Raw genomic sequence first — 24,767 nt, 5'->3', positions numbered from 1 at the left:
CAGTAAAGACACTTCAGGAGTGATTGAAGGGGCTGGTATGCATTATATGAAAAAATCTATACGCATATTATTTCACATGGTATGTAAATAGTAACGGGAATTTTTATATAATACACTCTAAATTCAACTATATTATATTCAGAAAAAAATGAGGTAATTATTATGCCACATAAGAATCATGCAGAACAAAGTATTTTCTATTTAGTTTAAAAATTTACAATCTGGGATGGATGTCTAACTCAGTAGTTGAACTGCCGCTCGGGACACCTGTATCCAGTATCAGAGTTTTGGGTGTGCGTCCTGGCTGCACTTCTGATTGCGACTTTCTGCTAATGCACATTCTGGAAAGTAGCAGGTGATGGCTCAAGTAGTTGGGTCCCTGTTACTCAAGAGGGAGCCCTAGACTGAGTTACCCCTTCTTGACACCTGACTACTGCAGGCACTTGTGGAGTCAACCAGGGGATGGGAGATCTCTCTGCCTTTTTATTTTAAGTAATTAAAATTTAGTAAAAATTTGATAATTTAATCTTTTTTCTTGCTTCTTATTCCTTAGGCAATCTGACAATGGCAATTCAATAGTTTGATTTAAATGCACATTATAAAAACAATATAAGTGAAAAAGAAACACACATACATAGACATATATTTAAAGGTACAAAAAGAAACTTCAAAAAGCTCATGGAAAATGGAATTAAAATGTTAGCTTATTTTGGCGCAAAAAATTTGAAATCCACGCTTAGTTTTTTTTTTTATACTACACATTTTCCATGAGCTTTCTGAGAACATGTCATACACATATACATGGAAGTGGGAAGAACTGTGAAATATTCACATGTAAAGTTTACATTACACTAACTTGCCTTCCATACAGTGATTCTGTCATTTATAAATCTTGTCATTTTATTATTTCTTTTAGTTTTAAAGTCACATTTTATTATCTGTATTTTAGATGTTGAATGGAATAATACAGATTAAGATAAAGAATAAGAGAATAAGATAGGATGACACAGCTAACAAGTGGTAGAATTTAAACCTTTCAACTTTCAAATTTTTCTATGCCCATAGACTCTTAACAACATACACATACACAACCAAACATGTAAGAACACACACAATATGAACTAAATCATTTAGTGTCTTATGTTGTCTGTATCTTAGTAGACACAATAGAGAATATAAAATAATCCTGTCCTGGCTAACTATTGTATCTTTGAGGCTACTCCGTACAAACAATTTTTTCACATAATCTACTCACTAACTTTTAGCATTTTGGAGTTCAAATTGCCCGTAGTATAACAAAAATGTATTTGCAAGATGGTAGTTTAGAATAAGCATGCAAAAAACAAGTTGTGTAAGAAAATTACCTTAATAACAGAAGTCTCAACTCTGGATGGGGGACTCTGAACTTGTGCTGCTGCCGCCATATTTGCAATAGTGCTGAGGTGGTTCATCTGGCTCATTGCCATGGTGACAGATGCTGGAGGTAGGCTGACAGGAATTAGAGGGTGGGGCATCATCATAAAAGGAAGTTCCAGTCCTATAAAAAATACACAGACATCATCAGAGCTCTGCTATAAATAAAATTATAAAGTATTGCTTACATATTAAAATCATTAAGGATATAAATTCTTGAACATGGAAACATTTAAAAATGTCCAAATAATGGCAATCAGAACAAAAATATTTGTCATCTTTGTATGCAGTCATACTCAATCATCACTCAGGGAAATTAGACTGATAGCTAAGCTGTTTAGTGTCATCATTTGTCATATTTCCCTTCATGTGCTTTACAAATGGTCAGGTATTGATGTATTATTCTACTGATCAGCCTAAAATTGTATTTAAAATACAAGGGCTTCTTTAACTTACCACAACCAGTTATATAAATATAGGCTATCTTCTTACTGTCTCTTATTTTACTACCTGATAATTACAGAAATTCTGTTGAAAACTGCCATTTTTAGCAATTAAAAACTGCCCTCACGCCATTTGGTAGAAGGTGACTTTGCAGAAGATTGGTGAGAGGGTGACCAATTGGAAGGCTTTGCACTCCAGCTATGTGGGGGTGGGGAACAGAAGTCTGAGATCCCTGGGATGGGGAAGAGCATAGTGCTTCCTTATCCCCAAAACCATCACTGCTGCCTGTGGGGAATGAATATGAATTATTTGGATACAATATTATTGCAGATCTTCCAACAATTAACTTGAAATGAGATTTTTAAGAAGTGAATCACACTTAATAGTTGGCAAACTGATTTCTTAAGGAAATACACAAAAGTAAGTAAATTTCTCCTGAAATGTTTTTCTTTTGATTTTTCTATTTCTTAGATAGGATCCAAATTTTTGAAAAATATTTCTGTAAACTATTGTAGCGTCTACGCTAATACTGTACTTCTACCTACTTAATATGAAGTGGGATCTATTACAAAACTAGATAATTAGTTACTCCTTGGGACCAAACTACACTGATGGTTACAGAATGCAAAGTTGTCCTTGTAGTAAATAGTATCCTAGTCACAACTTAGAGTATGTAATTTCATAGCAAATGGCAAAAATGCCATCATTAAGTGTCCAGCTTGGCTAGAATACATACAGAGAATACAAAAATCACTTTATAAATATAATGTCAAAGCAAAACATTAGATGTTTATGAATCTCATTTTTATTCAAATAAACATAAATTTCCAATTGTGGCAATATAGCACCAACAACAAGATCATACATTTGGAGGTCTGGATTTCAATATTTGTGGCAATGTCTTGATTTAAATATATCTTAAAATACCTTAACAGTTATTCTTTGGAAAGTGTTTATAAATTATTTCCATTTATAAATGTCTTCAAATTAAATTAAAGAACAATCTTCTGAATACAAAAACTACCCACTTTGTTTACAGCCCTTGTCTTGAATGTTGAGGAACATTGTTTTTTTGTTTTTTTCTTCATACTATTTATTGAACTCTTTACTTAGTGTAGGGTTAATCTTATGAGTATAAAGTTAACTGAAAATAAATCAAAAATTAGATGCAAAAATTAAGAGTAGGAATAGATGTGGGAGGAGGAAGAAGAGTAGGAGCATGGGTGGGATGTATCACTATGCCCCTGAATCTGTATATAGGGGACACATGAAATTTGTATACCTTAAATAAAATTTTGAAAAAAAAGAAAGTTCTACAATATCCTTGTCAGATTATGAGTTCTTTATTGCTAAAAAATCCTATATTTTCACATTATATACATGGAAACAGTAAAGTTGATAAAACTCCAATTTAATGTTTTAGCTCCACTAAAAGCTTCATTGTAAAATCTCTATGACACAGTTTTAATGAAGAATGCTTAGTGACTGCCATGATTTTTTTTCCATTTGCTTCATGAAGACAGTTAAGATTCAATATAAATTCAAACTCATTAGCTCAATACTGTCTGGATCTCAGAGTAAATTGTTCAGAAGTGGGTAATGAAAACTCAATTCAAATTCTTCAGCAATCAAACAAAGTAATTTTATTAAACAATGAAAAGAATCCATTAAAATGGATCTCTTTATTATCTTTATTATTTTACAAGAAACCATGACAGCTTTTGGTTTAAAAAAAAAAGTTTATAGCTTCATACAGAAATGACTCACATAAAAGAAATTTCTCCAGCTTGCTCATATACTGCGATACAAAACTTTAGTTTCATATTCACAAATTTATATGCCTCATTTTTTTCTGTATATGATTTTTTGGATGCCTATACTAAGATACTAGTTAAACATGCAAAATTATAAATATATGCATTTTTAAATGTATGATGTCAAGAGAATACTATCAAAAATATTTTCAATATCTTCACTTCGCTTTTGTCAATGGGTAAATTTTTTCATTACATAATTATTTAAAGAATTTTTTAAAATTTTCATTTTATTTGAAAGGTAAAAAGAGGAAGATCTTTCATTCACTGACCCACTTCCCAAATATCTGCAACAGGCAGAACTGGGCCAGGCTGAAGTTAGGAGCCCAGAACTCACCACTCAGATGGTTGGTAGGGGCCCAAATACTTGAACTATCATCTGCTGCACACTAGCAGGAAACTGGAATCAGAAGCAGAGGGGCCAAGACTGGAACCAGACATTCTAATATGGGATGCAGGTGACACAAATAGTATATTAAGTGCTGCATCAAACATCTATACATTACATATTTAAAGTACAAAATCAGGGAAATTTTAATTATTCGAATTCTATGACATAGCATTGGTATCCTTTTTATGTTTTTCTTTAAAACAGAATAGAGGAATAATCATTGGTCATTGGAACACAGAAATAAAAGTTTGGAATAAATATTTTAACATGAGAACTGCATTTGAAAATAAAAAAGGTACTTTTCTCATATATATATAGTTATATATATATAGTTATATATATTTCATATAAAATATCCAGCAAAGACAGCCATTGCTTGCAACACCAGCACTCTATATAAAAGGACTGGCTCAAGTCCCAGATACTCTGCTTCTAATCCAGCCTCCTGGCAAGATGACTCAAGTACTTGCACCCTGGCCATTCAGACAGTGTTCCTGGCTCCAGGCCCAACACTGGCTGGTACAGACATTTGGGATTTAGCAAGTAGGGAGTGAACCACCAATGGACGAGATTGATCGATCGATCTCTCTTTCTTACTGTCTCAAATACATAAATAAAACCTTTTAAAAGTGAAAGATTAGAAATACATTTTCATAGATTTCATATTTAATTTATCAATCTATAGAATAGAGAAAAATCCTTCATTATTTTGTATTCAGTTTGGGTTCCATTTATATTCATGATCTATTTTGGTTTTTCCTCTTTATTTGAACTAATTACCACTTTTATTGGAATCCTTATTGGGAGTCAATAAATAGAAAATAACTCCACATATATTTAAATTCAACTCTCATATAAGTAGGGATATCTATAATTTTATTTTTCATTTTGATGTGTAAGATATTAAGCTTCAATTCTGACTAAATCACTGCACACAGATTATAGACAAAACACAACCTATTTTCTTTTCTTTCTTGTATCACAAGATATAAGTTTGTTGCATATTGGTAAATATCAATCCACAATTCACATGTGAATTTTCTATGGCAAGACTCTAAATCTAGGCGCTGGTGTTGCGGCGCAAGGGGTAACAGCCACTGCCAGTTCAAGTCCTGGATGCTTCAGTTCTGATCCAGTTCCCTGCTAATGTCCTGAGAAAGCAGTGGAAGATAACACCATTATCTGGACCCCTGCCACCCTCATGGAATACCTAGATGGAGTTCCTGGCTCTTGGCTTCAGCCTGATCCATCATGGCCATTGGGCCCATCCAGGGAGTAAACCATTGGAACAGATTCTCTCTCTCTCTCTCTCTCTCTCTCGATGTAACTCTGTTTTTCAAATAATTAGGTAACTTTTTTAAAGAAAGACAAATGACTTATTTTTAAAAAAGACAAAACCTAGATAGGATTTTCTCACTACATAGAATGCTTCTTCCCATCTCCGCCAATCATCATTTGTTAAATACAAATGTTGTTAATTCATTTGGGTAAAAAATACAGCAAACAACTAAGAAACTAAGTCTGATGAAAAATATATATAATATAAACAAGTCAGCTGTAAGTGATTTTTGCATTATTTATAACATCCTCCTCCTTTATTAGCATCAACAAAAATGAAACAATAGGCCACTACACAAGACATGCCCATAATTATTAAATGTATAACTTCAACGATTTACCTTGAAGCTAATATATATCACAATATAAGCTAGTGTATGTGTACTTTGCCTACAAACAAGTATACTCGAAACATACACTTTTAATGTTTACTAGAAAGACAATGAGATTGCAGCAGATTCAAAATATAAGAAAATTTCTAATATATGGTAAGAGGAGATAGAAATGAAAGAACTGATTTATTTCAATCCATTCTTGTGAAACCATGCTATTTCTCTGTCTTCATTGTGGAATAAATAGATGAATTATGTATAACCCAAGTTTCCTCTAAGAAAGTATTCTATATTATGACATTGAGCATGCATCAGCAAGATTCATAAAGTATGACAGAAGTATAAAATGATGAAGAGCCAACGAAAATAGCATAAGATCATGAAAGACAAACTGCATCAAGCTGTTTGATTAATTAATTTATAACCATATTTTGATGCTGAATGGATGGTGGTAAGGAGAGAAAGAATCTTTCACATTCAGCCTACATGCCAACATTGCAGAAGCCCTGGGACAGGTCTCAGGCAATACAGTACACAAGTGTAAGCAGATCTGAATGTGAACAACATCGGAACACACAGGCCGAAGTCTGATGAAACCAAATGGTATAGTCACGTGCCACATGCACCATAAAATCCAGCTACTAATGCTATGGTGTGATTTTGGTGAAATATGCATGAAAAAAACACAGTTTTGCAACAGGCCACTGTGAGCAAGTACATGAGTATAAGAAGGAAAATGAAAATTAATATTTTATTAACAAACTGTTAGCTTATGTGTTTACAAGAGATCTTCAAATAGTTTGTGGAAAATGCATATTATGAAAAAAACTGTGAAAGGATTTAAAACATTTTTCCTATCAAACTAAACTTATTTTTAATTCCATTTTCGATGAATTTTTGAAGGGCCTTTGCATAGTTATATAATTTCAAACAATTAATTACTCTGGATAATTATATTGATACTAAAATATATCAATAATTACACACACAAATAGATGGAATTTACATAAAAAGGTGAGTGTGTATGAATAAAGGATGTGCATTCCGCAGGGACAAGCAAGGTTATCTTAAAATTTAGTATAACTGAAAGTCAAACAGAGCAGATTAGGTAAGGGTAATTTTCACATTAGTCCCTCTCCATGCCCACCTTAAAACACAGGTCTAGATTCTGGAAAAGCAAACAGCGTAATACACTATCTCAACCTTTTCATAGGCTCAGAGTATTTTTTGTTCATCCTCATTTATAATTTTGTCATATTTTACAATTCATATTTTATGATGAACCAATCTTTAAACACAAAAAATATTCCCTCAACATTTATAGCCATCCTTCTGTAGGGTAACCAGACTGTTGAACAGTCAGATGTGGTGGGCTACAAATATAAAATCATTTTATTTTTCTCCTAATTATTGCCTTCAAACTTTTTTTTCCAGGTTCCCTTTCCTGTCCCTTAATAGCTGTGAATAGTTATTGAATGCAAAAAATTCATTCTTGATAACACACATCTCTGGCTTTCCCATTCTCATCAGTATTGGCCATTTCAAGAGCTCAGTAACTAGAAGATAAAGGGCCTTGCTCAATTTCTCATTCATTTTATGTCTCTCTTCTCATTCCCCTGAGTAGTACAATAAACGTTTCTTGTTCAACTCATTTCTGCTTAAAAATATGACACTCCCATCATTGCTATTCAATATTGTTTTAGAAGGTTTAGCCACAGCCATTAGGCCAAAAAAAGAAATCAAAGAGATACAAATAGGAAATGAGGTAGTAAATTATCCCTGTTTGCAGATGACCTGATCTTATATATAAGAAAACCAAAACACTCCACTAAGAGACTATTGGGGCCAGCACCGTGGCTCACTAGGCTAATCCTCTGCCTTGTGGCGCCGGCACACCGGGTTCTAGTCCCGGTCGGGGCACCGGATTCTGTCCCGCTTGCCCCTCTTCCAGGCCAGCTCTCTGCTATGGCCTGGGAGTGCAGTGGAGGATGGCTCAAGTCCTTGGGCCCTGCACCCACATGGGAGACCAGGGGAAGCACCTGGCTCCTGGCTTCGGATCAGCACAATGTGCCGGTTGCAGTGCGCCGGCCACAGCGGCCACTGGAGGGTGAACCAACGGCAAAAAGGAAGACCTTTCTCTCTGTCTCTCTCTCACTATCCACTCTGCCTGTCAAAAAAAAAAAAAAAAAAAAAAAAAAAAAAAAAAAAAAAAAAAAAAAAAAAGAGAGACTACTGGAATTCATAAGAGAGTTTGGTAAAGTTGTAGGACATAAAATCAACATACAAAAATGGCGACTGATGCTGTGGCATAGCAGGTAAGGTCTCTTCCTGCAGTGCTGGCATCCCATATGGGTGCCAGTTTGAGTCCTGGCTGCTCCACTTTCAATCCAGCTCTCTTCTATGGCCTGGGAAAGCATTGAAGGATGGCCCTAGTCCTTGGGCCGCTGCACCTGCATGAAGGACCTGGAGGAGGCTCCTGCCTTCTGCCTTCGGATTTGCGCAGCTCTGATTCTTGTAGCCAGTTGGGGAGTTAACCTTCGGATGGAAGACCTCTCTCTCTCTCTCTCTCTCTGCCTCTCTATCTCTGTGTTACTCTGAGTTTCAAATGGATAAATAAATCTTTAAAAAAATACAAAAATGAATAGCATTTTTATATACAATGAAACAACTTGTAAGATCAATACCATTCAAAATAGCTACAAAAATTTAAATACCTGGGAATAAATTTAACTAAGTATGTGAAAGATCTCTACAATAAAAATTATAAAACTTTAAAGAAAAAATAGAAGACACAAAAAGTTGAAATATCTTCTATGTTCAGGGATTAGAAGAATTAATATCATCAAAATGCCCATACCCCCCAAAGCAAATTACAGATTCAATAGATCCCAATGACGTTCTCCTCATATCTAGAAAAAACAATGCTAAACTTTATATAGATATTCAAGAGACCCTGAATAACTAAAGCAGTCTTATACAACAAAATCAAAGCCAGCAGCTTTGATACCAGACTTCATGACATACTACATGGCAGCTATAATCAAAATAGCCTGGTACTGGAACAAAAATAGACATGTGGACAAATAGAACAGAATAAAAATCCCATAAGTTAATCCACACATCTACAATCACCTAATCTTTGTTAAAGGAACTAAAATCAATTTCTGGACCAAGGACAGTCTCTTTGGCAAGGTGCTGGGAAAACTGTATCTTCTTGTGGAGAAGTATGAAGTAAGATCACTATCTTACACCTTACACAAAAATAAACTCAAAATGAATCAAGGATATAAATCTGCAATCTGATACCATCAAATTACTAGAGGAAAACATTGGTAGAAACTACAAGATGTTGGCATAGGCAAAGACTCCTATAAAAGACCCCAGAAACACAGGCAATAAAAGCAAAATTAGACAAATGGGATTATATCAAGCTTATAAACTTCTGAACTCAAAGAAAACACTCAACAATATTAAGAGGTAATCAATAGAATGGCAGAAAATAGTTGTAAACTGTGCAACTGATAAAGGATTAATATCCAGAATTTATAAAGAGCTCAAGAAACATAACAACAAGAAAACAATCCTGTCAAAAAATGGGCAAAAGACATGAACAGGCAATTTTCAATGTTTACTGCAGCTCAATTCACAATAGCTAAGATATGGAATCAATCCAGCATACATCAACTGATTACTGAATAAGAGAATGTGGTATATATACACTATGGAATACTGTTCAGCTGTAAAAAGGAGAATGAAATCCTGTCTTTCTGGTACAAATCTCAGAAAACAAACATGATATTTGTCTTTTTGGGACTGGCTTATTTCACTAAACATAATGGTTTCCAGTTGCAAATGACAGAATTTCATTCTCTTTTTTATAGCTAAATAGTATTCCATAGAGTATATATATATCACATTTTCTTTATTCAGTCTTCAATTGATGTAATGCACATAAGTGAAATTGACACTTTTGAGATTTGATTACTGTTTAGAGTCCTTGTGTATACTCTTGAGAAAGTGTTTTTTCTACTTAATACTTGTTGAATTCTTTACTTCGTAGAGGGTTAAGCTTGTGATAATAAAATAAGCAAAGCATATCAGTGTAGAGATTAAAAGAAAAAAGAAAGAAGGGAGGAGGAGGGGTGCAAATGTTAGCAGGAGGGATGATGGTGTGGTAAGTATCATTATGCTCATAGATCTATGTATATGAAATATAGGAAATATTTTCACATTAGATAAATTAAAATTTTTAAAACAAAAAATAATGAATAAAATGTTAGGCTGAAAAATCCTAATAAAATAAAAAATAAAATATTACCTATACTGCAACATCTGTGACCATGCCTAATTAATAAGCCATTGATATCTTCCACCTGGCAGATGCCTAAGTGCTAAGCATGTCCTCAAAAATATGTGATCAAAGTGGGGCCTTCCAAGGGAGCCTCTTCCCTCACTAATGCCTGACAGTGGAAATCTACTCTAGACTCATGGCCTTCAAAGCTCCCATTGCCTTTTTATATGAAGCTCTTTTTCCTTCTGTAGGTCTTCTTTGTCTAACAACTTAACTGTCTCCATCCAGCTGCCTCTCTACAATTCTTTACTCTCCTCCTAAAATACGCACAAAAAGAAGATTAGTAGTTCACACCAAGGCAGAATCCTGCTATGAAATGAGGGGGAGGCATCAGCAAACCTTGAGTAATTTTCTTGGAAATCCACTCCATGTGCACTGGCAGTGAAGCAGCAAGCTCAAAAAAGGCATGCTGCTGCCCTACCCTTTAGTCACCATTTCTTCACTAGGATGATTTCTTCAAATCCCCTCTCTTAGTGGTATGTTATAAATGTTATAGATGAAGGAGTCTGGAGTCTGAGATAATTGTTATCAAAGAAGATACTGTCATGAATTAAAAAAGCATATAAATGTGAAGATAATCACTATTAATAGAAAGTTGGTCACTTCAATTTTATAAACACAATTTTAAGATAGGAAAGGAAATAAAAAATGTGTTGGGGAAGGATATTGCATATTTTTCTTTAATTAAATGCAAAAAAACTATAGCTGTATGTTTGAATGGCAGTAGCTATATTAATATCCCAAGTAATTCTATTTATTATTTAAATAATTCCTTTAATTTATAAATGAATTCAATGAGGAATAGATTTTGGAAGAGAGAGCTATATTACTTTTTTGGAATTTTGGATAGAACATATATAAAATAAACACAAAGTTAAAAGAGATCTGTCAAAAAAAGTCAACTAAATTACCACCCATTAAAATAGTTAAAATATATATAAGTATTTTATTCTTTATACCTAGGTGACATGCAACTTGTTCTGATTTTCCCACAGGCTGACCCTGATAAAAGAGCCAAATCTCAAAGGGAGTAACAGTCACACCACTGCTTAGTGAGTGACACTGATAGATTGTGACAGGAACCTGACATTGTCAAGATTCGTTTACAATGAAAATGACTGCAAGAGCAGGCACTTACTCCACACCATTGGAGACCACTTAGAAGGATGTCAACTCCATCTTAACAATGGAAACAAGACTACTAAGTAAAAGCAAATACTAGTCACAGGTGCTACATGTATTCAACTGTCACTTTAGAGCAAGGTGAGAATAAATAACTTACTATCTTTCAGTGGATTATCTTTGCACTAATAAAATATGAGATATGAAATGCCATCAATAATGCTAGTATTATGTATATACAGTCATTTCATTAGTCCTTTAATATAGTCTTTGAATAGAATAGTTTTGGATAACTGAGTTACTGTTGAACCACTTTAAGGATACGTAAATACTAAAATCTGGTATTTTGGTTTCATATCATCAAATTGTTTTGTCTAAACTTAAAAAGAATACATCATTTTAATTTTTAAATAAAGTTTATTTTTACAAATAATTTGATATATTGTATATAAAATATGCTTTTGGGTCCAAATTAGAGGAATAATTCTGGGACATTTAAATTTTGTCCCTAATAAATACAGTGGGTTAAACAAGTGATTAGAAATTGATGTTTAAAGACAATATACACAAAGTAGGCTATTTTCAAAGTCTAAGAATTATATTTGTACACATGCTATGCTTGATTTGGAATTTCCTGGAAAAACATAATTGCTTGGCTGTCATGTAACCAATCCTGCTTCTTTGAATTTCCAATATCAATTGTGTTTTTCTTAGTGAGAAAGAATAGTATTGTTATGAATTCTAACTATCTCATTATCAATAAATATCATTCAACAAAATATATTAGTTTCCTAGAAATAATTATATATATTTTCTTTTGCTATTCATCATGAACTAAATGTTACCTTGTGTTACACAAGTGTTAAATATTTGTTAACTAGGGATTTGAAACTCATGTCATACAAGAAGATTTCTTTTCCACTGTGGTTTTTTTTTTAATTTAATGCAGAGTTATTTAGATATATTATTTTATATTCAATGGATATAATATAGTATAGGTGCTATTAGTATTCATGGATTCATCAAAACTGTTCTTATCTTAAATTTCTTCACAGGATTTTCCTATTGCCCCACACACTTCACAATATTGTTGAAAACAGTAATAAATTAATAGGCTATACAAAGTGATACACAAAATATTGAGACTAGAACTGCTTATTCCTTAATTTTGCATAAATGTTTTTCAGCAGGACACATGAATGCTGAATTATGAAGAACAGGAAACAAATTGTAAAACTATAGTTGATATTAAAATTATTGGAGATGGAATATATAAGAAGAAACTTAACAAAGTAAAACAGTTTTGTATCCTGATATTCTGTGGAATTATGAAAAACAGGAACAGCAAAAGGAAAATTAAAATAGTCAATGGTTTCAATTTTATACAATCTTGATTTTTTTTCAATCTTGATTCTTTGACTCATGAAAAATTAATGAATATATTACTACAAACAGAATGCAATTCTTTATATATTTTCCATTTACTTTATGCCAAATTCCATGAAGTTTTGATGCTACTTAAAAGAAGTCAAGGCATTTCTATAAAAACAAAAGGTCAAATACAATATGTGCAGAAGAAAGAAATAATTATATCAAGAAACACTTTGCTTTTGATGCTGTGTTTTCTTGGTACTCATTAGCACTATGCTCTAAGTGTTAACCAGATAAAGTAGATGCCCAAAACAAACAAATTCAGGTTTGAATTGATTAAATCAGTGAAAAGCATTTGGTATAGGAGAGGAAATAGTAGCCAAATTAATTTATATTCACTAAATATTTGGATGTCTTGCTATATGGACCATAAACAGTTATAAGCTGGAGGCAAAAATGTTTCATTCAGTGGAAATAAGAAGGCAAAATGGTTAATTCCACAGCTTTACTATAATCCTATTACAGGCAATAGTGTAGAAATGACAATGCCAGGTGCTTTCCAATCTAAATATATGCATAGAATTATTCAAAAAATTTTATATAATGCATCCATGTTAATTTTACCTTTTATCTTTTAGCCTTCCTCATTACTACTGTTAATGAATTTCTAACTTTTCCCATTTAAACTCATCAAATTATTTTTTCTACTAGGCAAACAAATGAACTAGAAATTCCTCTTTCTAAGGATATATACTTTCCATATATTCCCTATATTACAATCAAACTGAATAAAAACTCAAGTTATACCTTCAACTATTAATAATCAATGTCAACATGTATAATATTAATGATATTAGGCAATATACAAGTGTGGCCTTGGCAAAATGAAACCACTTTAAACTTCCACTAATTTAAACAATGTTTTCAGTTTTCAATTATTTATGTTGGAATTGAAAAATTATCCCATGTGATCCAAAATTGCTCCAGTATTTTCCAAAAGAGCACAAAACCCTCAAGGTGGGATAACAGGCTAATTAAAATGGTCCTGATATCTCTCATCATATGGATCTGAGTGTTAAATTATCTCCTCTCTAAACCTAGTTATCCTCTAAGAATACCACCAGCTAGTTCTATTAATCAGAAGTCTAAGAATCATCATCATCTCTTCCTCTCTTACTGTGCATCACCAATGTTGAATACCTTTCAATGTCCTGTTGGCTTCATCCATGTGATTTATCTCATCTCTGTCTGTTGGGATAATCAAACATCATTAAAATACAAACCTTACACAGTACCTCCCCTGCTTAGAGGTCTTCAATTTTTTTTCCATTGCTGTTAAGCAAATGGAACTAAATTTTTTGGCCTAATATCAGCTCCATATTTCCAGGCCTGGGTCTCTTGCTCACCAATATTTGACTGGACTGTCAGTTCTTGAGCTGAGAGTTACAAACCCAGACCAAAGATTACATTCACATGTGGTAAACATCAATGTGGCATTCAAAACTAATAAGGTAAGGCCTTTGTTATTCAACATCTTAATAGTATGAAAGAGGAATACATATTATATGTATAGCATATATGTATGTATTGATATAATGTTATTCTTTTTAATATAGTTTTTATTTATATAAGGTGAATAAATTTCATGTATTCCATATATACAGATTTACTAGCACGGTGATGCTTACCATCCCACCCTCACTCCAATCCGTGCTCCGAACCCTCTCTCCTCCCTCCTTTCTTATTCTTTCAATTTTTACAATAACATACTTTCAGTTTATTTTATAATCATAGGCTTAACCCTCCACTAACTAAAGAATTCAACAAACACTAAGAAAAAAAAAAACACTGTTCCTCAACAACAGAGACAAGGCCCGTAAACAATAATCAAATCTCAAAATGTCAACTTTGCTCATATACAATTTTTTGGTATCTATTAGTTGACACAGATCAGGGAAAACAAGATATTTGTCTTTTTAGGACTGGCTAATTTCACTAAGTATAATGGTTTCCAGTTATATCCATTTTGTTGCAAAAGACAGGATTTCTTTCTTTTTTTAAAAAACTGTTATTTTTTAACTAGAATAAAAGAGAAGATTAAGAATAGGAAATACATTTGACTTTTGGAAGTGTGTAAACTTGACAGAACTTGTAAATCAGTTGAACACAAATGGAGATGAAGTGAATAAAACTGAAAGATGACTTGAGCATCTAAATTACAGCATGTGTACAGTTGTATCATTAATGAGGCAATAATGATGATGATCATGATATATGGTATGTCTCACGTGCTTTCAATATTTCAGGACTGAGTTAAGCTTTTATATGTACTATCCCATTGAATTTTTAGAAACCCTGAGATAAATCCCCATTAATGTTATAAAATACACACGTCAGTGTTATTAGTGTTAACTTGCTCCAGGTTTTGACCCCCAGAACTCTGAATTCACATCCCAAATTTTAATCACCCTTATGAAGATAATCAGATATTCCAATGAAGAATAATCAGTTAGATTTTTAACTGGTTGAATATGAGATGCTTCAGGGATAGTCACAGAGATGGATAACAAACAGAAACATGGGACAGAAATTTGGAACAAAAGCAGATGCGCAGCTGACAGATTTGGGAGTCCTTGGTTTCTAGTTGATAGACTAAGACATGGCATTTTAAGAAGATATAGAATGAATTAAGGTGACTCTACTAAAAGTCACAGAGTAATTCCCAAATAAGCTAAGCTGGATATATATTTTTTAAAAATCTAGAGCAGTTGAACAGGAATAAACTGATATTAGTACATAAGTCATACAATTTAATATAGGTTACATAGGTTATAATAAGTTCTTAGCACAAAGGATTGTGTTAAAGCATTTTTATAATATGAAAATTTCTACTTCTTGTAGGCTAAACTGTTCTTTTATATCAACAAGAAGCTACCCATGGCTGACATATCTTGTTCTCAGTCAATACTAATCGAATCAATGTATAACACTGTGATAGAGGTTGAAGATTTAACAATCTGAATTACTATTTAAGGTAGAATGTCAAAACAAAACAAAAAAGGGATACAATTAAGCATAACTTGAAAAGTGCCACTAGTCCAACTTGTAATATGAAAGTTAGATATGATATTCAGTAATTGTAAGGTTCTCCTTAAGAATAGTATGGACAGAGGTGGCTTTAAGTGGAAGGACTGCATACATAATAGAGAACTCTGCATATTTGAAGGATCTCTAGAATAATACTATATTATAGTGTAGATTACATGCAGATGGCAGACGTGTTGAAAGCTACTGTTTATATGAAACCAAATCATTCTTCCCATGGATTCTATTAAATGTAGTGAAGACATTCTGTTCAAGCACTTTTCATCAGTTCTTCATGGGCAGGCAAAGAGGAGGTTTTCAAGGTCAAAATGACTGATAAAATTTTGTTTGCTGGCAACAGAAAAAACACTTAGGAAGATTGGCAGTAATATGGATAATTTTATTTTTACCTTTTATATTCCAGCTTGGGAATTAAATACAAGCAATAGTTTAGGTCCCAAGAGCAAAAGACAATTGCTTACAATATTCTTTTGTAAATTGCAATGACAATATGAAATGCAGTAAGAAAAATGGTTAGAATTTGTCTTTTAAAATCAGGATTAATTTTCCAACAACTTATAACACCCATATATCACTGCAAATTGAAATTTAAAATTATCTAGTGTAATTATTATAGTTACAATGTAACAGTGAACAATATAAGGACATGTGCAACCTCCTCAGCAGGACCCAATGATTCGAAGTCAGATCAAGTGCTAAATATGGGCTTTAAATTTATTAAAAAAAAAACCCTCAAGGTATTTGACAATCTATTGCATGCATTTATTTTTGCTTTTGCCCAACATCAATATTACAAAGGAACATGTCTTGTTAAAATTTAAATGATGAATGATGAAATCTTTTCTAGAGAACCAGGATTTCTGAAAATATTCAACTTATAAAAACAACATCTATTTAAATATCATTATTTAGTAATAAAATCATAAGGTCATTGTATTTTAAATATTTTTCAATATCAGTTAAAAATATTTCTTAGAGGGTCCTTCATTATTGAATAGCAAATATACATCTGATTATAAAAATTACACTTTGTATAATTTCTTGGCCTTTTGGCTAAGATCAGGTGTAGTATCTGTTCTTACCAGTTTAAAAATTATAATTTGTAAATTGAAAAATTATGATTTATTAATTTTCCTTGACTATAAAAACTCTCTTAAATAATTTCAATTTCAATATTTATTCCAATATAAAATACCATGCTTTTCTGACATTTTGCTGGTTCTCCTACACCCTTTCTCTCACTTTCATCAGAGAATGCTAGAACCATTGTAACAGCACACAGGTGCTCTTATTTAGATATATACCTGACAAAAGACTTGTACAAATGTAACTCTTAATAAAATAATTTATATAAAATTACCATTTAATACTTCAGCTACCAGACAAATCATGATTTTTTGAAACAAAATTCACAACATAAATTCCTTTAGGTAAAATAATCTGTACAAAAACTGTTTTTGTTTGTGATAAATTTTGAAAATTCATTCTATTGGCTTCCTGTGAAGAATTGCTTTCCACAAAGAGACATGTGGAGAACATTTTACACCTTATTACAGGTATCTTTGGATCAGTTTACAAAGAAATATACTTCTATTATAGCACAATAATAAACGAAAGCACAAAGATGACTTGTTTTTCAATAGTTTCACGTGCAAGTTACTGTGTTAGATATTTTTCAACATTTATCTACATTTAATCAAATTAATTCACAAAAGTAGCAAGACTTTAAAGATAGAAATGATTTTTGAACTGTTTCAAATCTCTACTAAACTGTAAGAAACAGTATTTGAGAATCATTTTATTACATATGTTTATTCAGGTTAATATTAATATATTTTAGAAATTTTGGATGATGAATAATATGCTTTTGAAAAATACTACATGTTCTTCTTTATCCCAAAGTTAAGTTTACATGCATATTGGAAATCTTGGAGAGGTACGGGAAGAAACAGACTTAAAATTATGACATAGTTACTTCTAGTAGAAAAGAAAAGTAGGGCAGGAAATAAAATTTTTTAAATATCAGTATATAATAACATATAAAAATAGATGCCAAGAATGCTGTAAGCATACAGGCGAAGAATCAAGGAATTACCTTTAAATTTCACTAACAACATATAATGTATTTTTCTGTAATCATTCATTAAACCATTCTTTTAGTATGGATTGAACATATATCACATGTCAGTTGTAAGCCCTGGGAAAATACTGGGAGATAAAGCACATGAAAATCTACATATGTTGTTTGTGTTCTAGTTGGTAGATGATAGGGAAATAATGAGCTACTACATAAGCAAAGAGCCATGATGTATTAATTGAGATACCAATCATGGAAAGAAGAAAGTGAATCCTTGCATGTACATGTGTGTATGCGTGCACGTGTGAGCTTGTTATGTTGGGGTGGGCTCTTTTTAAATGGTGTAAGAAGGGAAGACTGCTGAGAGGACGGCACCATAAAGTGCAGAAGAAACAGGTGTACAGTGATTAAACATTTGAGGTATCAAGGCTCTTTAGAAAAAGAGTTGGTCTTAGAACATATATGACTTACTTTGACCCCAAACCCTTTCCACCGCACAACAGAGCACACCCAGTACAGAGAACTGCCTGGGTTGTGCAGTGAGGCAAACACATACATAAATGGCAGGTCTTGATGACAGCAGGGTAGCTCAATAGACTGGAGGAGAAAGCACGTATTAAGGAAGCATCAGAAGTTAGAAAGAATTAGGTAGGCTAGGGCCAGATTGTGAAAGTTCTCAGATGTCAGGATGATGAGTTTGGTCATCATCTTAGGCACGGGAGAGATATGATTAAAGTGATGTATGAGATAGTCAGAAAGAGGAGAAGGAACTCATCATCGGGAATAATCATCCTGAGTTCTGTCATCCACAACACTGACAGTGATATGACCAGGGCAGGAATCCTGATTCTCATATTTCATGCCACTGCAAAATTGATAAAACAGGAAAAAAAAACTTGTGTTCTCTATCATTAGCTTTTTCTCAGAAGATGACTGAAGAACAAATTGGTTTCCAGAGCCAGAAATGACAAAACAATTATGTTTTGTGAGGACACGCAGTTACTGTGTACTCCATTCAAGGTCTGATTCCAGTGGCTTGTACCTAGTTCTTTGTATAACTGCAGTAAAAAAATGAAAATATCTCTATATTGTTGGGAAGACTTCCCACACGAATATAATTTACTCTTTCTAGGCAGAGGGGAACAGCTCTAGCGAATGTGAGTCAGCAATGTAGAATGCTCATTAGAAAGGCAACAAGATACTTCACAGATTCATGGTGGATGGTCATCTGTTAGACTCTCCTTGAGTGACACAATTAGAGCTGGTGAAAAAGGAATATTGCTCTGAGATTCGAGATTTAATAATAAAGTCTATGAAGTACAATTAAATTGGCTTTAATCTTTTATAGTAAAATTAAACTTGGGAATATATTTTAATGCTGATATTTCTATTTGTTGCATAGAGTATATTACAGTTCTGTAGCATCTTACGTAACTGTTATTGCACTGAATATTATGCACATTACTAGATAGCAAAATAGTGTTTACTATCCTGACATCAGAAAATATGCAGCAGCAAAATACACATCTCAGACTTATTGACTACTTTCCTCAATATTTATTACTATTATTAACTAGTCTTGATTCTTATATTCACTAGAATTCCTCAATATTGATTTCTCAAAAATTACATTGTATAATATGTATCACATAGGCAATAGTTATGAACATGTTATTTCCAATACTATATGTTACATCCTATCTAAATTGTATACCAAAAATCTACACATGCAGAAAATACATATTTTCTTCAATCATAAAATCATGGGGTATGATGAGCCCTCATTGGGTGCAAGGATGCTTTTATTTTTCTTTTCAAAACTATAAAGTGAGCATATTATTTTAAGTTTCATACATGTAAAATAATAAACATAAGTTTTTCCATCTGTATGAGAAGTCTCTTCATGGTACATTACTTATTTTTGTGATTTTTGTTTTTATATTCCAAAGTTTCTAGGTTAAACTCTATTCTTATCTAGAAGTGTTAAAACCTGGTACAATTTAACATGCTAAAATAAATTTTCTAGCAGCTTACTATGCATAGATTGCTTTAAAAATTCAAAACAAGCCCAACAGCAAATGTCATTTCTTTCATAGTTACGAAATGCAAACTCCAAGTGTTTTATCCTAATGAATAAATGAGTTTGTCCTTTATGTATAAAATATAGTTTGTGTTTGTTGCACAAGTTTTTAATAATAGATGAATTTTAGGTTTGCTCCAACGTATTCAATAAAGTGTGATTAATTTGTTTTTTCAAAAATGCAAACTAGACATTACTATATTACTTTGCAAAATGCACAGCTTGCAACATTATTGTCTCAGTGGGATCTTAAATTGAATTGTAAAATGTGTCTTATTTCCAGTTTGATTTATGTAAGAGATGGCAGTGGATAATGCCCCTTTTGAAGTTCTACTGCTTTGTGTGAACAAACAACAGAAACCTAAAATTCATGATATAGATTATTAAAATGCAAGACAAACTTTTGACTTACACAATGTTTGACTGTAATGAAAACTTACAATGCACCAAGAATACAACATTTTCAGTGAAACAACTTTTTGAAGTTTCCTATTATGACAGATTATACAACACATTTTTGACATTTTCTGTGATTTTTATTATGATATTTCAAGTAATTACCAAATCATGTTTTTCTCTGAAAAAGCTTTCCTGTGCCCTGAGAATTAATCTATGATACCATTTAACTTGGCTTTTTGAAGTAAATATCACCAGATAAAAGCCAGCTGGATCTGAATAATAGGATACTTGAATGAATGTATTAGTGTTTGGAAAAGAGAGTACAAATCTTCTAAAAAGATTAATTTCCATAAAAAAAGATAGCTCCCAGATCTACAAAAGAATAAATTCAAAAACATAATAAACTCTCAGAAAGAAAGGTAGATTAAAGTAAAAGCTGCAGCACCTTGTTACTGCAGCTGTTGTGTAGCAATGATTCTGTATCAATTACATTTGGTTGATCCTGTAGGGCTCTTCAAAGCTGTCTGTGAAAAGCCTGAATGTGGAATACATGTGACACCGTACGTAATCACTTCAGCAATTAATTTTGATGCAACACCACATTCATTCTGATCTCAATATTTACAGTTTGCGAGAAGGTATCAAGCTTTGGATGGGAACATATGAATCTACTAAGTACATTTTTTTCTTCATCATTTATTAAAGATGTGGATATGAATTTTTCTTTGTCATGAAAATATTGCACCTTTATCACAACACATAGTAGCTGACATCATCATGTAAAAAGACTTGAGTTGGCCAACAGACTTTATTTTCAATATCCTGTTTCAAAATGTGTCCTCTAAAAAAAAGGCTATGGATTCTGTTCACACAACTTCTCTAGATTGTACAATTTCTAATAAAAACAAAGTTTGACCATGCATAAACTCCACTGGGAGGTAAAATGCACACTTTCATCTTGAATGGCTCTTGTGCTATTATAATTCTGAATAAAAAAGCAGAAGAAAATGTGGAGATAAAACTGATTTTTAAAGTTTGATTAAATCCTAGAAAATGTGAATCTGCTGAGAAGAGTTAACATGAAAATGCCATGTTTTATTAGATTTTTTCAAATGCAATTAAAAATATAGTAAATAGGCAAAGACTTACTATGGTAGTATATTTTAATTCTAAAGTCAGTTCTTCACAAGAAATAAAAGAAAAACAATGAACAAAACAAGAAAATTACTGTGAAATGATAACAAAATTCCAATAGCTGAAATTAGTATATCCTTTTGTTAATCATATTTTGACAATACCTTTACTGGGTGTATATAACTAAACCATTTTTTTCCTCATTCCTCTCATTTCTTTTATTTTTTTTTTCTGCAGTTCACTGTCAAAAGCAACCCCAAAATGAAATGTTCCACACTAATTAGAAACATGTTCATTTAAACTAGGCAAGTTGTTTAAGTATAGTGGGATATTTAAATATTAAGCCAGGGTCAATCACAATAAAGACATAAAAAGCATATTGCCATTATTTGTAAAGTTTCACTATTTATGAAATGCTATGGTGACCTGATACAAATGTTTAAAAAACAACTAAAACTAAAAAACTACTAAGGGATTATGACAATTTTCAATAGTAACTGAAGAATTTCTCTATAATACTTCTTCAAAAAAGCCGCTTTTAGTTAAAACACGAAAATGGTAGTTACAAGGTTTCTGCAGACATAACTGCCGTTCCATTAAGGAAATGGTGCAGCAAACAGTAAATAGTGGCCTCAAGGGAAATGTAAGTATTGATTTTATTACTGTGTTGGTTGGTTTGTATTTGCAATTGTCAACTCTAATTTTGGGCTATGCTTTAAGTGTCCTTAAAACTGCTTAAGGAACGGAAAAATATTAATTGGAAAACACTGATAGTTACTGTTTTTTAGCTTTAACTATCATGAGATTATTCTTTTCAGTCATATTTTAAAAGTAAAAAAATTAATTTTAATACACATAGTAAATAAATGACAAACTTCTTTTCCTTTAGTCCAATTATACATTCATTTTATATCTTATAAATCAGTATTTGACTCCAGGAATGAAGTTAATCCCTACGAAAGGTATAAACATGGTTACAAACTCCCTTAATTTAGCTTAGAAACTATGCTTTTAATTCATTGATAATGAAGTTTTGATTCACTTGAAAAGACCTGAAATGACCATGAAATATATTTAAGCATAGAAATTTCATCATATTGAAATAAATTTCAAATAATAGTCTCATTAACATTAAATGCTGAAAAGAATAAGATTTGCCAACTTATTGTAATATTTTTATACTATCATCATTATCTTCATCCTCATTGATTTTCTTTTTACATTTCAGTAAGTGAAATTTGCACATTTATGCTAAAGGTATAATTAAGAACACAGATCATTTTCTTAAACCAAGCCAGAGAGCAACTCTGTTTAATATGCAAATTATCAACTATACCTATGGGGCTGTAAATATAGTTAGTGTTAAACTTCCACAATTAACTAAAAGTGTTTATGCTACATATAAATTTTAGGAATGTCCTCTATGGAGATCTAAAGAGGTGAAATTAATATAAAGAAAACATTATGACTGCTCTTCACATTAAAAAACAAAGTATTCTTGGGTTCACAAGGTACATAGTACACACTAAACAGCAAACAGAGGAAGGAAACCTACCTTAAATACCAACATGTACACAGACACATCTACCTTAATATTATGCCAAGTCCCTACATCATGAAACTAACAAGGTGAACAGATAACTTTTTCACAATTTCAACATAAAAGCCATATATTATGTTGTTTTTTAAAATATTTAGAGAGTTGAAATGTCTCAATGAAGTAAAAAATTTACACTAAGATGGGAATTCTTTATGCATACTAAATGTCCAATAACGTTTACTGGACTAAATTTCAGAATTCCAAATAATTTTTAAAAGATAGGTAAATATATATACTAATTTCACTGAGTGTACAATGGGCTTGAATATTTGTTCTGATATTTATTATGGAGTTAAGAAAATTGTGAAGAACAAATGTTCATATTCCCTTTGGAATTCATCATAGAATAGAAAGCCTTACACGGAGTCTGCCATTTCTAAGTGTCAGTTGAAGGAAAGATTGAGTGAAACGCATAGGATAAGTTTAGCATATACCTAATGGAACTGAAGTTTTAACTACAATGAGAGGGAAAGAAAAATTGAATATTATGTAATAATAATCAACAGATTTTTGAAAACAAATTTTAGTTCACCTTTACTGCCACCCTTCCTGAGATCATTATATATATATATATATATATATATATATATATATACACAGATAGAATTAGACAGTGAGAGAGAGAGAGAGAGAAAGGTCTTCCTTCCTTTGGTTCAACCCCCAAATGGCAGCCACAGCGGGAGCTACGCTGATCCGAAGCCAGGAGCCAGGTTCTTCTCCTGGTCTCCGAGGAGGGTGCAGGCACCCAAGGACCTGGGCCATCCTCCACTGCCTTCCCGGGCCACAGCAGAGAGCTGGACTGGAAGAGAAGCAACGGGGACTAGAACTCGGCGCCCAAATAGGATGCTAGCGCCGCAGGCAGAGGATTAACCAAGTGAGCCATGGCACCGGCCCCATTATATTGTTTTACAATATCTAAGACTTTTAGTTTTTCTCATTTGAGACTCTTTCCATCCCTCTTCCCACTTCTACCACTGATTACAAGCAATTTAAGAGAAACTGTAAGTAAAACTCATTCTAAATATATAAGATTTTTAATGTAGATGCTAAAAATCAAGAGTATTATTTATAAGACCTTTTGGTTATATTATCTTGCTAAAATATGAATTATATTTACAAATATTTACATCAGAAATGTAAAAATTGAAACTTTATTTAAGATATTTTATTTAAGATGATAATTCATTGAATATTATGATAAATGCCATATTTAATTTGCGAAAATATATTTCCAAAAATGTAATTAGAAGCAAAACATTTTGTCTTACACTTTTGCAAAACTCTAACGACTATCTTGAAAGAAATCATTTGAATTATATATGTGCATTCAATCTGCCATAACACCCTAAATCTAGTAACCTCTACAAAACCCCAAAGTATACTCACAGAGGATGGGAGTTTTAGAAAATTAAATGTGTTAGTATTACCATGAAAAGAACTTCCACTTCTTGGATTCCTGAGTTTTGGGAACCCTTCCTTTCATGACTCCTGGGACCACACTTCAACAAATGCTCTTGTATCTGATAACATTTTAGAATAAGAACATTTTAGAACATCTCAGAAATACATTAGTTTAGTAGGTCCAATAATACCCTGATAGAACTTCAGACAAGAAAAACTAGATTGGAAAAGTCACTCTCACGTTTCTTATAGGAAACTCTGTACTTCTATGACAAAGAGCTGAAATTAAAAAGCTACTCATAAGAAAATGTTTCCACACATGATCAACTAGTTATTATTACTTCCGAGGTGGTAGACAGAGCATAGAAATTATTAAAAGTTGGGTGTGGCTCTAA

General features: G+C 32.3%; 1 protein-coding gene and 1 pseudogene across 1 annotated transcript in view; one reads left to right on the top strand and one right to left on the bottom strand.

Moving 5' to 3' along the window:
• The window catches only part of DACH1 (dachshund family transcription factor 1), a 438,545-nt gene that overhangs the window by 135,777 nt on the left and 278,001 nt on the right, over window positions 1–24,767 (bottom strand). The window contains exon 4 of the mRNA XM_008260046.4: window positions 1,365–1,537. Coding sequence (XP_008258268.2) covers window positions 1,365–1,537 — 173 coding nt within the window. The remainder of the gene's footprint in view (window positions 1–1,364; window positions 1,538–24,767) is intronic.
• LOC127492236 (U2 spliceosomal RNA) lies at window positions 16,715–16,834 on the top strand (annotated as a pseudogene).

Source organism: Oryctolagus cuniculus, chromosome 9 (genome assembly GCF_964237555.1).
Source record: "Oryctolagus cuniculus chromosome 9, mOryCun1.1, whole genome shotgun sequence".
NCBI classification, from domain to species: Eukaryota; Metazoa; Chordata; class Mammalia; order Lagomorpha; family Leporidae; genus Oryctolagus; species Oryctolagus cuniculus.
This window is presented reverse-complemented; position numbering and strand designations above follow the sequence as displayed.